At 38.5% G+C, this 16,409-nt stretch overlaps 1 protein-coding gene across 1 annotated transcript; it reads left to right on the top strand.

The window, feature by feature from the left end:
• The first annotated feature begins 6,759 nt into the window (after positions 1–6,759).
• Positions 6,760–12,608, top strand: LOC135588961 (protein PAIR1-like). The gene is made up of 11 exons (XM_065081290.1): positions 6,760–6,952; positions 7,044–7,194; positions 8,871–9,024; positions 9,303–9,437; positions 9,652–9,704; positions 9,780–9,971; positions 10,204–10,266; positions 10,374–10,432; positions 10,828–10,966; positions 11,338–11,419; positions 12,380–12,608. Exons 1-11 carry the CDS (start codon positions 6,894–6,896, stop codon positions 12,484–12,486), a joined length of 1,194 nt encoding a protein of 397 aa, XP_064937362.1. The 5' UTR covers positions 6,760–6,893; the 3' UTR covers positions 12,487–12,608.
• Positions 12,609–16,409: the final 3,801 nt, after the last annotated feature.

Raw genomic sequence — 16,409 nt, 5'->3', positions numbered from 1 at the left:
AGTACATTTGATGAGTATTGGCCTATTAGCTCAGATTGTTGTTCGTTCTTGTAATAACTAATATTTGTTGCCGCATTTTGATTTATCTTATCCTACGAGTCACACAAATTTAATCCTTTAATCGATTGTTTAACATTTAAGATAATTATAAGCTAATTATATGTTATCCAAGGATATTTGAATCGTATCAACAATATAATCTCTATACTAAAAAAATTTATATTCGGATCTTTATAGTTATGAAGTGAAACAAATAACTTCATTTGTCCGAATTGATAGTGTTACGAATATCATAGACCGGTGAGTCGGCCCGGTTGGTTTCTCTACCGAAAGTGTAGGTGCCTTCTGATCACTCCTCCTTGTTGATGTGGGGTGTTGACGTGGCGAATCGACGTAGGAGGTCTGCTGGGGAGACGTTTCACCAGGGGTGATTTGGCCTTAGAGCGGAGAGGCCGGGGATCTCCCTTATTGTGGGGTCATCTCCTAGCGGCAAGATCCTCTCTTGACTGTTGGTAGTCCTACACAATAGGTCTGCGTCGGGGGCTTCTCGGCTTGACCCCTTTGATGCTTAAGTCAGTAAGAGGTGGAGGGGGAGGAAAACAACAGTATGAGCTGTGTAAATGAGAGAGTAGAGAGTAGAGATGCTATTACCTACCAGGCCTTGTAGCATGGCCTAGGGCATGACTTTTATACTTGGGTGCCGAGCAGTCTAGTCATGTGTTAGCCAAGGCTCCCCTTATTCTGAATAGCGAAGGCCTTAATGAGAGTGGCTTGCTATCAGTCATTAATACAAAGGCATAACTTGAGATGTCATCCAAGAGGTGCATAGGAAAGTTGAGGTGTGCTGTCATTAATGATCATCGGTTCTCATACCTTTATTGTTTGTTAGTCCATATAGTGGAGGGAGTTGGAGGGTGCTAATATTATCCCTATCATTCATCCCCTCTAAAAGGCGTGTTTTAGAGCTATGGTTATTTGGTGAGGTTGTGGTGGTTGGTGTGAGGTTCGTTGAGGCGGACAATGCTCTGGAGGCATTTATATGAGTGATGAATGTTGACCTAAGGAGTTTGGCTCGACTGCTTTTGACCGGGAGGATGGATTTGCTATGGGGCTTGGCTCGACCGCGTTTAAGCGGGAGGTTGGACTTGTCATGGGGTTTGGCTATATCGTTTTTTAGCGAGAGGATGGACCCGCTATGGGGTTTGGCTCGACCGTCATAGTAGGTCTTCTGGCTAAGGTGCACAACTCGGGAGCGAGTCTGCTTAGCCAAGGTGCATGATCTCGGGTCTTCTTGTCGAGGTGTAGGCGTTGGGTCTTTTTGCCGAGGTGTACGGCTCGGAAGCAAGTTTGCTCGACCGAGGTACAGGCCTCGGGTCTTCTTGCCAAGGTGCACAGCTTGGGAGCATGTTTGCTTGACTGAGGTGCAGGCCTTGGTCTTCTGCTAAGGCGCTTCGCTCAGGACGTGATGCGTCATCTTGCCTTTAGGACTTGTATTGCATGTAGTGCTCATTTATGAAGGAGTCTTTTTGCTGCCTCAAGGCTTGATGCGCTTAGGGGCCATGCTCCTCTTTAGATTCCACTAACGTGCAGTGATTGGAGGTGCAGGTTCCATGGTGGGTCTGAATTCAACCATTGTGGGCTAGGAAATAGATCCACCTTAACGACTTCTATCATGACATTTTACTAATGATGGACACTGGGGTGTAGGGTTGCTAAGGTTTGGGCCACTAGGCTACTCTTGGTGCTGGTGCTGGCTCATTTATGAGCAAAGGAGGTCGAGTAGAGGCTCACGAAGGCTCAAAGGAAGTTATCAAGGACGAGGTGGAGGCGTAGTGCTGTTGAGGCCGAACAAAGGCTCACAGAGGCCCATAGGGTGCTACTGAGGATGAGGCAGGGGCGTAGGGCCATTAAGGCTTAGGTCCTTGGTTAATCCTTGACATTGGAGCTTGCTCACTTGTGAACAAAGGAAGCTGACCAAAGGCTTACAAAGGTACTACCGAGGACGAGACAAAGGAGTAATGTCGTTGAGACTTGGGTAATTAGGCTATCCCTAGTGTTGGAGCTAGCTCGCTTATGGGCTAAGGAAATCGAGTAGAGGCTTGCGGAGGCCTAGAGGGCATTGCTGAGAATGGGGTGGGGGCATAGGGCCATTGGGGCCTAGGTCCCTAGGTTGTCCCTAGTGCTAAACCTGGCTCATCTGTGGGCAAAGGAGGCCGAGTAGAGGCTTACGGAGGCTCGGAGGGCACTATCGAGAATGAGGTGGGGGCATAGGGCCATTGAGGCCTGGGTCCCTGGGTTGTCCCTGGTGCTAGAGCTAGCTCGTCTGTAGGCAAAGGAAGTTGAGCAGAGGCTTGCGAAGGCCCGGAGCGTGTTGCCGAGGACAAGGCGACAGTGTAGGGCTGTTGAGGTCTGGGTCCCTAGGCTATCCCTAATGTTGGAGCTAGCTCGCTTGTGGGCAAAAGAAGTTGAGCAAAGGCTTGTGGAGGCCTAGAGGGTGCTAATCATAAGTGTCTTGCAAGCCAATCACGTGAGTGATGACACATGTTATATGATACATATTCTTTTTGCTTATTATATATTTGACTTTTTTTTCACTTTATATTGCGTATTACATATATTATGATATCCATAGATTTGTTCAATGAGAATCGGATCGTGATAAAATCACGATAATGAGATCGATTCGCCTTTAAACACAAACCCTAAATAATCTTGGTCACAGGTTACTTGAGAGAGATAATGAGATAACTGAATATGCTTGTGTGCTATATACCCATCCATATGATGAAGGCGGTTGATCTCATAGTTGCTCGTGTGGGAACACTAGGGATACAATGCATGTGCTCATTGGAGAATGAGTTCATTGATCAATATGCTCACGAAATACTAGATGGTTGATGATTTCTCATTGTCAGACAATAATTCCGTTGTCCTAGTGGTTTATCTGGTTCTTAGACTTAAGACACCAAGGATGTCTTATATGAGTACTCTACTCTTTGATACCAGACTTATATATTAGAAGTTTTAGATCTAGCACAACCGATCGTCGAGAATAATAATCAACCTTATGAGGGCTATTGAGTATTGATAAAGGATCATTCGCTCTAAATGTCATGAGAGGAATATCCTATGTGTTATTGCTCAAGCAAATCTCTTACTAGGGTCATTTAGATTGAGAGAGAAAATATTTCTCCGAGAGAATCCGATTAGAGCAAGAATTGAGTAGATTATGTATGATCCTGACAACACTATGTCTGATATATGATCTTTGAGATATTAGATAGATGAGAGACTATAGATATACGGTAACTGAGGATAAGTATGTCCAATGGATTGAATTCCCCTGAATCGTCGTAGGACTACGACGTAGTAGCTAGTATGTTCATAGTCGATTAGTCAAGTGAGTCATTATAAAGATAATAATTCACTGAGCCAGAATTAGTTCTGATAGGTATGACTTATAGCCAGCTCAATATTGAGCCTAGAGGGTCACACACATATGGTAGGTGTTAGGTTTGGATATGAGATGTTCATCGAAGCCCCTATCTTATTGGATATCCAATAAACCCATGAATTCTTAGATCATATGGATAAGATTCAATAAGAGCTGGTAAGAGATTATTACGTAGAGATCTAATAATCTAAGTGGCTTAGTTAGTTGAATGGAAATCCAGTACTTAATAGGGCAGGATCTATTAGGATAAATTTATAGGAACCCTCTATAAATAGAAGGGAACCAAAGAGTCATAGGCTAGACTCCTTTTAGCTGACATATTCTATTCTCTTCTCCCCCTCTCATCCTTAGCTAGCAGCTCCTGTTTGGGGCGTGTGGACAACAAGAAGGGTTGGCTACTTTTTGATCCGGTGGTACGCGTGGAAAGGAGGTTTATGTAGCGATTTAAGGAGCATCTTCACAGCCCCTACCATGTGGATCACTACTAAAGAGGAGAAAAGTTGATCTCCTTTATCCTCTCCTATAGATCTATAGTTTTTTTATGGATATACGATCTCCCAAGGTAACACATCTTTCTTATACGTGTAGTTTTCGATTTTATGGATTTTGATGCACCAATCTTCGCACGATGATGAAACCTTTTTTTTTTAGCGGAAAAATTTAGGATTTTATTTTCTGTTCTTCTGCTGCGCATGTGATACTGCCCCAGATTTCCCAATAGAGGGTGTTGTCGAGGACAAGGCAAGGGCATAGGGCTACTAAGGCCTGGGTCCTTGTGTTGTTCTTAACGTTGGAGTTGGCTTGCATATGGGCAAAGGAAGCTGAGCAAATGCTCGTGGAGGCCCAACGAGCACTGGTGAGGACGAGGTGAGGTGCTATAGGAAGGGGCCGAGGAACTATTACGAAACATTGTTGATGCTTCGATGACACTAGGAGAGGGCTTGTAGGGTTACCGCAAGGCCTCGCTGGACCTCATCTAGCCTCAAGTTCATAGCTTGGAGTTTAGCTTTCATCGAGGGATCCCAGGAGTTATCAGATTGGGCCTCATACTCTAACAGGGCTTTGATGCGACTTAGTGGAACGTTGCACTTTGCCGTTGGAAGTTGCAACGCAGGGCCGCTCATCCCTCTTGGTTGAAAAGATCCTTAGAAGGTGAGGTGTGGACTCCTTGATTTGACTTCGGGAAGAAGATGTGCAGTCGGTGGTTCGAGGGTGAGCTATTACGTTGGGGCTATTAACTAAGTCAATTAAGGGAGAAGTGGGGTGATGATTTGCATCATATCGATAAGAGTCTAAACATGCTAAGTGAGACTTAAGAATACTTCTGACAAGACGAGCAAGGGGCTTGTCTCTAGCCTCGGGGGAAAGCCCTGGATCGTTACGTAAGCATTAGTAGGGCCCCGATGTCTAGGACGAAGTGGAGGCATCGTTCTATTGAAATGGGGTAGTGCCTTCTCTGCTCGAGGGTTTGTTGGAAGGAGTGGTTGAAGGATATTTCTATGACATTCAACCCTCTTTCTAGCGCCAAAATGATAATGTTACGAATACACTGTCGATTGGTGAGTCGGCCTAGTTGGTTATCTACCAAAAGTGCATATGCCTTTTGATGACTCCTCCCTGTTGATGTGGAGTGCTGACATGGTGAACCGCCATAGAAGGTCTGCTTGGGAGACGATTCACCGGGGGCAATCTAGCCTTGGAGCGGAGAGGCCGGGTAGAGAAATAGGGGTCTCCCTTACTATGGAGTCATCTCCTGGCAGTAGGGTCGTCTCCTAGTCGTCGGTAATCTTACACAACAGGTTTGCACCAGGGCTTCCCATCTCGACCCCTTCGATGCTTAAGTCAGTGAGAGGCAAAGGGGGAGGAAGACAACAGTAAACGTTGTGTAAATGAAAGAAGAGAATAAAGAGGCTATTGCTTGCCTGGCTTTATAGCTTAGCCTGGGGTGTACCTTTTATACTTGGGTGTCGAATGATCTGGTCATGTGTTAGCCAAGGCCCCCCTTACTCTGAACAGCGGAGGTCTTAATAAGAGCAGCTTGCTATTAGTCATTAATACAAAGGCATGACTCGAGATGTTCGCCAAGAGATACCTAGGGAAGTTAAGGCGTGCTGTTATTAATGATCACTGATTCCTATGTCTTTATTGTTTGTTAGTCTACATAGTGGAGGGAGCTGGATGGTGCCAATATTATCCCTATCACTAACATTATCAATTACATTGACAGAAAATATAATATGTGACACCGTGTGATAGGTCGACGCAAAAGTGATAGGCAAAAAGTTAAAATTATCTTTTTATCGGTAAAGTCGTTAGAAACAAATCACATGTGTTTTTCGTAAGTTGAAGAGGTTGGAACAAATAAAATTATTTATTTTATTTATAAAATTATAGAGTTATCAATATAAATTTTTTAAGTACAGGAACCGTGATACTAATAGGATCTAAATATAGATAATATGTAATTAGCCCATAATTGGATCAAGAATTCATGATTAAAAAATATTTTAATCTAAAATTAATAATAAATTTATTCAAGAACTCAGTAATTAATGATAATAGACTCATTTTATCATTTGAACTATTGATGTAGATTGTTTCATTATTATCTCTATTAAGATATCCAGATTGATTAATATATTATTGTATAAATAATAAATTTTATTTCTGAATTAGAGAATTCCTAGATACTACTTACAAATTATTACATACTTATTATTCATTTATAAATGTTTTAAGTATCTATATGCACATCAAAACAACTATCAGAACATGATCAAAAGTGGCAGGAGAAAATAATAATGCTCTTATGTTTATTGAAATTAAAGTTCAACTCGCTTCATTGAGTTTTGTATAGATAAAACTCTAAGAGAATTAGTTAAGCATTTCTCAAAAATATTTGAACACTAAGGAACATGAAATCATGCTCACAATAATGTGAGCATGTTTTATTTCCAGCCACATTATTATAACAAAGCCAATGCAGGTGCTAAAATTTGATATATAATCACAGTATCAAAATTGATATTTTCTAAAAAATGATATTAATCTGGATGGAGCTGCTACAAAAAATGTGCTAATCATGATTAACTAGACATTAAATTGTATTAAAAGAATAATTTTCTGAAGGAAATAAAAAGGGGTTGATATGATTACGACCAACGGAATATTGGCTATAACTGTAACGAGAATCTCTTTGAAGGGCAAATTAGGAATCGAACTAAAAAAATTCAAATTCCGCGGCTATAAATAAGAGTTCACCAACCCGCCTCCCCACCGGATCATTCGTGCTCGCTTTTCTCTAACAGACAACGAAGCCTTCGCCGACCTCCCGAAGCTCTAGGGTTCTTCGTCCTTGAAATCGATCTCTTTGTAGATTTCGGTGGGTCGGATCTAGGATTAGGGCTCACGGCGATCCAGATCGCGCGAGGAGGAACAGATGAAGCTAAGGATCAACAAAGCCTGCGATCTGGGCTCCATCTCTGTTCTTCCTCCGAGGTTTTCAGACCATTTTCTTTCTTTGTCCATTTTACCTCGCTTGATCTTGATTTTTCCCCTCTATATGAGTTATTTGGTCGATCTTTCTTAGGAGATCGGGCGGAATGAGCTCTGGAGGCGATGGACTGGGGAGGAGCCAGGCGTCTCAGATCCGTTCCCAATCGCAGCAGTCGTTCTCCCAGGGCATCTCTCTGTCGCAGCTCTCCCAGAGCTCGTTTGAGGAGCCTCTGGTCAACGATCAGGTATTGAGCTCCATTTCTGATCGTCAATGTGCAGGATTATTACCTAGATTGCTGGATGTCGTTTTATAGTTCTGTTTTTGAGTAGATTAAATCTAGAATCCTTTTATTTAGGTCAGGATCTGAAGAATCAGCGGTTGTCATAGACAATCTGGCTTGATCGTTCCTGTGCTCAAGTTTCTTTAGACCGTCTTACCCTATGTAATGGTGTAGGCTCATTCGTGTTTCTCCCGAGTGCCAAACGGCTTCTCTGTTATCTTAAATGTAATTGATGGTCAAATTTCCATGTAGATACATCATAAGTAGATTTGACACCTTAAAAACAGAGGAAGATTGCAAGTAAATCCATGATCAATGTCTAAGGGATAGCATTGTCAATTGATATATAAACTGAATCTGATAATATGGAAATTGAGGTGCATATCTGTAAAACTAGCTTAAATCATCTCGTCCGCTTATGAGTTGATCATTCTTAGCTGAATCAATTGATATAGTCGCAGTTTTCTAATGCATCTGATGTCTGATAAATTTGCAACAGATACAACCTATCGAAAAGTTCAACCTCTGGTGCAGGAAATCATGCATAGATAATTATACACTCATTTATGCAGGATAGCTATGCGGATCTGTTAGATTTTATTTTATAGTGGCTCCACGTTAGTTGGATACAGATAATTAATTATGATAGCATGGTGCTGATGGCCAATTTAAAAGGTGTAATTTGTTTTAACGTAGTGTATGACTTTGTTGCAGAATGGGGTCCATCATGGTTCTGCATCGGGTTCAATAACCATGTCACATTTTTGAAAATTTAGCAGAAATCGTTCTATAAGTTTTTTTAAAAAAGCTATCATAACACAACAGCTCAGCGAATACTTCGCCTGACAAAAAGATCATATAAATTGTTTTGTTTGCAATACTTCTTCCTATCTGCTTATGCATTTCCTGCTTCACTTACCCATGTGGTGAGAAGTGCAACATAAGCTGATGTGGGCTTCCTCATTGCCTCTCAGGACAGGTGATGTGCGTAATGTTGCATTCATTTTTTTTAACACTCTTCATTATATTATATGATAATCTACTTCCTGTGAAGATGCTATGCTTCAATTCTGGATATACTGATCTTTATGCATCTAATAGTTCATTCATCATTCCTTTGAGAAAAAAAGACCCTCAACGTGTCACATATATTTTCATCTGGTGTCTACTTTTGGTTTAACTTCTGTCAAAGAGTAAAAAATTCTCTCTTAAGGAAGAGAAAATAATTGGCTCATGTTGTTTACTGTCTACTTCTGGTTAAATTTCTTCTGGGCTAGAAATTTGCATCTAGAGAAAATAATCTCTAACTTGTTGCATGCTTAGAAGAAATATGTCACATGCTGTCCTTGATCGTTGTTAATTTAATTTTTTTTATCTGGAGATAGAAATGTGATTCTCAAGAAAATATAACTCAGTAGAATTTGAAAATTCATCAAGAATTAAAAAAGAAAAGGAAATCATTTTAACTAAAAATAAATCATTCTGTTCTAACTCTTTGGTCAACAACTTATACAATGGTCTTATGCTTCTGCATAATTATTTTGAATATTTTGCTCTCCTAACTTGAAGAGCTTTCTAATATATAATTTTTCATATGCTGTTTTATGTCTTGTGTCTAAGTCTCTTTTTTCCTGCAATAGAGATTTGGTTCTCAAGAAAAAGATAACTCATTAAGAAAGATCTCGTCATTGGCACCGATCGCATTAACAAGAGAAGAATCTCAGCTACAGCTCACAAGAGCATCTAGCAATGTTATGCACCGATGGAATGCAGCCTCGATGTCAGATAATAGATGTAAGTTAGGTTTATCCATAGCTGTTGCTGCTTAAGTACTGTTTATGTCAAAGTTTCTGGTGATACCTAAGGTATAATTCTGGCAACTGATGTGCTACCACATTCAAAGCAAAGTGTTAAGTTCGATAGATATATAATATGGTTTTTGATGACTGAAGTTTAAATCAAAAGAATTATTAAATACTATATAAGTAGTCATATTTCAGAGGCAAATTCATATAAAGTAATTGCAACTCAGGATTTATGCAGGGAATATCTTACTACTAACTCTCAAACAGTTCAGGTCAGTGAAGAACTTGAACACAAACTTCGACACATTGAAAGCTCAATCAATAGGGTTGGAATGATCCTGGATTCTGTTCAAAGTGATGTTATGCAAGTAAACAGAGCGGCAAAAGAATTATCATTAGAAGGTAAGCCTCAGTGGTGGACTTTTCCTAATGTTTAAATCAAGCAGAACAAATATATATTCACTTTAATTTTTTGGTAAAATTGTTAACATAAGTGTTAGTCTCACAGGATTTCTGATTCACATCCCATGGTCTAAAATTTTATTGCATGTGCATAATTGACTGCATAAATAGATACCATGATCTGTATAATCTCTTCATTGGTGTTTCTCTTCAGTGGAAGGGATAAGGCAAAAAGTAAGTCTTCTTGAAAACTCCATGCAACAAATGGTAAGTTAATTTTTTATTTAGTGATTTTTCTTGAAATTACAAAGATCAATGAACTAGCACAAAACCTGATGACAGGTGAAGTGGGAAGATGATATCAAAGCTTTTATTGGTGGAAGCCTCACTTCCATTTCTGATCAGCTGATCAAAATCTCCAGTTCTGGCAAAGTAAATGAGATTGCCTCAGCAGTTGCAACTTTGCAAGAGCAGATGTTTTCACGTTTAGCACGACTCGAGTGTGAAGTTTGTAGGTTTTTTTCTGAAAAGGAGGTAGGCCTGTCATGTCTCGGACATTATCTTCATGGAAATGTTGTTTCTGTTTGCATATGAAAATTTTTGCTAATATGTTGATGATTCTGGATACTAGTCCAGCATCTTTGCTTTCTTTTCTGTCATTTTGGACTTTTCTTCATTTGCCAAGAAGCATATGCAAAAACATTATTAGCATCTAAGTGTTAGTACCCACACAATATATCTTACCTTGATTCTTGATACCATCCAGGTAAGGGAAAGTGGCATTAAGTCCTCTAATAACCAACATTCAGTTAAATTCCAGTCACCTATGGTAAGTTTGCTCATGAATTATAATTTTAACATAAATCTGATATGGATCTGTATACTGTACTCTGAATTTTGTGTTTCTTGCCTCTTTATCTTATATTTTGTCTGCAGAGCGGAAATTATATGGATATAAAAGAGTCTCTGGAGGGCAATATAGAAGAAAAAAAAGTGTATGTTACAGTCATCTGTTTTTGTTCTATCACATTCATTACCGTTATAATCTAAACTCACTTATTAGGAGGAATAAATTTCTGAAAGAATTATTGCTTAGAAAATGGTGTCAAACTGCAATCTTTGGTGTTAATCGTCCATCTAAAAGTTACAATAAGTTTTCAGATACATTATAGAAAGAGGATTTTTTGCAATTTGACCACTGTTTTGACTAAATTATAGCAGATGTTTAGGAAATGTGGATCAGCAGATTACTAATGCTTTTACCTTTGTGGTATTCCAAATATTCTTTTGAGGGTAGTATTGCAAATGTTTATTTCACACTACAGATTCTGAAAATTTATGTGCTCATTATTACATTTTTCTGTATTAATCAAAATTTTGTTGATATCAGTTCTGCTGCACCACTGATGAGCAACAAGCAAAGGTCTCCACCTTTTAAGAAAGAAGGAAAGCTAGAGTCATTTAAATCAAAGCTGACTGAACCAAAGCATACTGTGAAACACAAACACATAATTCCTCATACAAAGCAGGTGATTTTTTTTAAAGCTTGCTGCTTTTACAATAAAGTAAAATTTATGCTTGGGCTAATGCACTTTTACATAAAGTTCAATTTATGCTTGGAGTAATGCACTTGTTTCTGAACATGAAGACTGATCTTATCAGGACATTCTATATATTCTTGGTACCCTACATAATGTTACAAATTGTATGCTCCTCAGTTCAACATAGTGATGTAACAGTTCGAAGACATCTCAGAATTGTGCTGTTTAGAACTTGAAAAAGCATAGGGCCTATACTGAGTAACTGGGTGAAGACCTTATCTTTGGCTGTAAAATTCTTGCTGATTTGTTGTTTGTGTTTATGTATCACGTGATAGTAATAATTGTCCATGGTGATGCAGGAAGAATTTGTTAGAGTAATCGTTGATTTAGATGAAGAAAGTGATGGAGGCATCTCATGCCTTATAGTGAACAAAGGAACAGGTAACTTAAGCAACTTCAAGTAACATAGATAAAAAGTAGCTTCATAATATTTGGAATAAGGAAATCTTGAAAACTTCTTTTTCCTTATTGGACTAAAACGGGATTAACAAGAGTGTAGATCTATTAGTTGGATCTTATTTTTTGTAACATTCAAGAGTTAACCTTCTACCCAGCTTTATTATATCTTCTCTTTAAAAGTGAAGTTATGAAACAAAAAAAAAAAAAAAAAGAAACAGGTTTTTTGTCATCATGATGCACACTAATTCCTAAGAAGAGTCATCATGAGGTACACTGATGTGATTCCAGCATATATATTAACCAAAAAGCAATTCTAAGTAAGATGAAATCACAAAGTTTGGTTTCGTCTCGTGAATCTTGATATTATACAAGAAAAATTTATCAAATTTAGGCCATAATTAGATTGGGCATCTGTTGTTACATTGATATCTTTAATTTTTTTAGCAAGTAAAGCAATATCCAAATGTGATTACAGCCTCCAGCATACGTGTTAACCAAAAGGAAAATTCGTGTAAGGACAATCACAGTCTCATCCATCATGATTGGAGGAGTGAGAAAAACAGATCCAATTTTCTGTTATAATTAGACTGAAAGCATGTTGTTAAATTAGTATCTTTAGCTTATCAGTAAAAAAAATGCAAAGGTGATTAAACAAACATGAAAACTAAAAAGAAAATTTCAGTATAGACAACCACGAAGTTGGGTCCTATCTCATGCTTCATGATGCATTCATGATAAATAGAATTAATTAGGCTGCTTTCTATCATTAGTATCTTTTTCTTTAGTAAGACAACTATTCCAAAAATTGCAAAAGAAACAAAACACTTGATAACTTCCTTTTGCATTAAGAACAAGCAGATATTGATGTACATAGATCGCATCCACACTAGTGGAGCAAAATATAAATATTATTTCTTCAAGTTACCACTGGTCTTATTTCAGGGAAGAAGAGTAGCTTTATGGAGGAAGTTCAGGAAGACACTCTGCGAATTCTAAGAAAAGCAAGGATGAAAAAAAGAAGACAGATGAATTCAATAACTGTTGTTTAAGGTGAGACACCATGTGCTTGTCCTTTGGTAAACCACCAGCCATATTAAGAGTATTATGATGCTTTCACTGTAGGTTACACAAGTAAAATCGTCTGTTTCAGTTGCCATACAACCAAAAAAAGATCAATTAGTACAGTCACTTTTCTTATCTAGCTCAAATCTTATCAGAGCATTCCTGCCAGCTCAAGCCATGCCATCATTGTTTTATCTTGTGCTTGATAAATTTGGCTTCTAGAACCAGAAGCATGATTGTCTCTAAGAAGTTAATAATATGTTGTTACTATAATAAAACTTAAATCTGGGCAGCTTAACTCTCATTATTTTGTCAAATCTCATTATATGAATAGGTGAATTTTTCTCCATTTACATTTCACTAAAGAAAAGGACGAAAGAGGACATTGTTTCATTGATACATGTGACTCTATCTTTTATTTTAATTTTCCACTAAAGCCTTTCGAGCTTCATGTTCAAATGTATCAAAGAAATATAACAAATACACAGAAATTAAGGTGTAAATGTATATAATTCATCTTCTGTTATCAATGTTGTTTTTTCTCGTATTTCCTGTGGACGCATCTGTTCATATTTTGATCTTTGAGCATATGCATTGTTTTAAATCTATGTTTTAAAACAAGATACCTTTTTCATCTTCTTATAAGAAAATTGTCCAATAATTTGGGCAACAAATATCAAGAATTAATGTAAGAAATGGTCTATCTGAGCCTCTAGTTGGATGACAGTAAGAGTCTTGACCACAAGTTACCCCACACAAACAGTATCTGTTCAACAGCATAGAAGACCTTGATAGATTTTGATCATTGTGCTGATTGATAGATCCAACCTTGTTGCTTTCCGCTTTCTTTTGCTGGACAGAAGATTATGAAGGTATGTACATTATAATTTTGCTTTTAACTATTTTTCTCTTCATGCTTTGCAATTAATTCCAACAGTATTCTGCTGCTGTTAATTTTATTAGGTATCCAGTTATCCTTTTTTTGTTTTTGCTGCGCGAGGTGATTTAATTGACACTAGATTCTTGAGGTTCTAGTGATATCCAGTTATCTTTTTTTTTGTTCCTCGTGTGATAGCCTGTAGGCTTTCCTTTTGTGCTGGCATTCAGCCATCAGAAGCCCCAAATTTGGCACCCAATTTATATGAAGGATTGTGAGTGGGGAGCATCCATCAAAATTCCTGCCGTCATGGCGAAGTGCTCAACCGGCCACTTGCACAAGAGCTAAGAGCCAGAATGGGAAAGCGCAGGACATTTTGTGAAAGTTGAGTCCTCCCATCACCCTCGTATCGAACTCTGGATTCCTTTCCCTTTTGACCTTCCATCACCTCACCGCACAAAAAGCAAAGGGAGCAACTAGGACTTGAAAACTAGTAGTGGGGCACTGAAAACGTGTTTCAGATGATTTTGCCTTTAGGCATCTAACGAATCAAGAGAAACACAGTCCAAAAACCACGTTCCAGCCACTAGAAACGTTGCTCAGGTCCTGTTAATTCAGATAGCAACAACTATGTCTTGTCTATACTTCTGATGATTCGGTGCCATTGAATTCTTTGGGTTTGTCATTATTTGAGCAATTCACTAGACCAGATAATGAAGCACAATCACACTAGTTTAATATGACTGTTTGGGTAGCTGGTCTAGATCAAGCTTCTTGCTTCTTTTTCTTCCCAATCAAGCACACATATATTTGGACCGTGACCAATACGCTAGACAGGATAATGGAGCACAAACAGCATTAGTTTAATATGACTGTTTCGGTAACTGATCTCGATCAAGCTTCTTTCTTGTTTTTCTTTCCAATCACCCTTGTCTGCTTGATGACTCTGCCGACACAAGCAGTACTGTCCATAGGACAGCCAGTTCAGCACAAGGTAAATTACTGCTCGCAATCTGTCATTGGTAACGCAGTCCTTGTTTCTAGAATTTCAATGTCCATTTGATTCCATCATTACACTTCCTTTTAGTTTTGATTTATTCTTTTGTTCGCATCTGATATTAACTGTTTTGGCTAGAAGAGGCCAATTATCAGAAGTCGAACAAATATAAGCTGGACAATGAAATATCCGTCCAGTGGAATCTTAACTTAGGAAGAAGTCACTTAATGTAATTGTTCTCGAAATTAATTTACTCCCTTGGATGTCCGTAGGTTGCGTTCGCTTTAGATGCATGGGTTGTCATTGGTTGCATCATTACAGCTGTAATCACTTTACAAGTAGATAAATCCTCCAAAATTCTTGTACATGGAAACGATGGGTCATCCATCTTAATGTAGCATAGCTGGCTATTATTACAAGGACAACCGAGTTTTTGGCTTGGTCCATCCACAACCTTTAGAGGTCACTTCCTAGGACAGGCAAACACTTGTACAGCTCATGCTGCTTCTTCCTCTTCCTGGCGGGGGTAATAGAACGCTTTACTGTCAGGCGGACTTTGAGTGCTAGAAAGATCACCCGCTTACCATGATCCACGCAATTACTTTGTGCACAAACGACCCTTCTTTTTATGGCTGGAGTCCCAGAAAAATGGATGATACAACTGTGATTTCTCATATGTCCATAGACGTAATGGTGGTAGGTTCAGTGAGGATTTGGTGTGGAAATTGATCGACTCCGCATGCAGACAAAGTTGGTAGGTTGGAAATGTGTGTTGTTGTTCATTAAGAGTCCTTTCTACAGCAAGGTGGGAGAGAGTTGGACAAGAGCAGCTAGGACTGAATGTGATGTTAGATAGTTCATGCGCACAAGAGGAGATATGAATGCGTTAAGGACTAAAACTTGCACTTTGGATCTTTGGTTACAGATGAAAATTTCAACTTCAGATAAATTTATTGAATTTCACAGTGTTAAAACAATACTGTGTCTCTTCCATGCAGGGTTTTCTCAATAAGCGAACAAAATGGAGATATATCACCAGCAGATAGTCTGCATCCTGATACTGATTCCTGATTGTGAATTAACCTCCTAAATCCCATCCATGGCTGCGATTAACCACTTATTTGAATCCCAGCGGCCACCCCTCGTTAGAATTGGGGTGGGTTGTCCTGCTGTTTAGGAGCATAGGGTATGAAAGCTTGTCTGATTCCCAACTGCATGACTCAGGAGAACGGGCCCATTGCATGCGTGGTCTGAGTCCCACATGCCAAGTGACATCATCTTCACCATGATCAGCTCATGTTGGTCAGACTCTTCTGCAATAATCCAAATTATTCTATGAATAGAAAAGCTCGACGTTGTACTCTTGTGACATCCACCTAACTTTGCAAAAACTTCTAGGGAGAGAAGATAAAACTTGCATATGCCTTTTGTAAATAAGATCAGATATTCACCTGATTAATAGAGTTAAATCAGTTTAGGATTTGTCCCACATTCACATTATTATGGACTAAATGAGTCAAATCACATATGGGTAATGGCTCAAATTTAAATATCATACATGATATTCAATCGGAATATAGTAAATGAATCTGGTCTAATTGATTTCGGCTTCAATAAAAAATCTAATATAGTCTAAAAAATAACACCTTTGAAGGCATTAATCCAGCTTAATGGCTACTTCATTTGATTTATTTTCCATTCATTTTGTTTCATCTTCTTTTGTTTATTCTACATGTAGACATTATTTAATATGATCTTCGTTTGGATCCTCGGACCTACCTCTCTACCTCTCTTAGAAAAGGAAAGATTTAGATGCCATAATTAATTATGGAAGAGACAAACTAGCAATAAGCAATTAAAAAAAATATCAATGACATAATACTTTCTTTTACAAATTTTGATGATGGCTAAAATTTTCAAGTCCTAAGTAGTTAGTACTTCACCATCCTATCAAGAAAAATAGTCATGGAGCTATTTCAACAAAGAAGCAGTCCGTTTCAAGGTTGCTAACAATTTAATATCGATTCATACTATAC

This window comes from Musa acuminata, chromosome BXJ1-8 (genome assembly GCF_036884655.1).
Source record: "Musa acuminata AAA Group cultivar baxijiao chromosome BXJ1-8, Cavendish_Baxijiao_AAA, whole genome shotgun sequence".
In the NCBI taxonomy this organism is placed as follows: Eukaryota; Viridiplantae; Streptophyta; class Magnoliopsida; order Zingiberales; family Musaceae; genus Musa; species Musa acuminata.
This window is presented reverse-complemented; position numbering and strand designations above follow the sequence as displayed.

Bases quoted from the DNA above. Each gene is read 5' to 3' on its own strand.
- LOC135588961 (XM_065081290.1), top strand. From the start codon at position 6,894: ATGAAGCTAAGGATCAACAAAGCCTGCGATCTGGGCTCCATCTCTGTT. The intron at 9,438-9,651 runs GTAAGCCTCAGT...GTTTCTCTTCAG, and splicing joins AAAAGAATTATCATTAGAAG to TGGAAGGGATAAGGCAAAAA. The intron at 10,433-10,827 runs GTATGTTACAGT...TGTTGATATCAG, and splicing joins AATATAGAAGAAAAAAAAGT to TTCTGCTGCACCACTGATGA.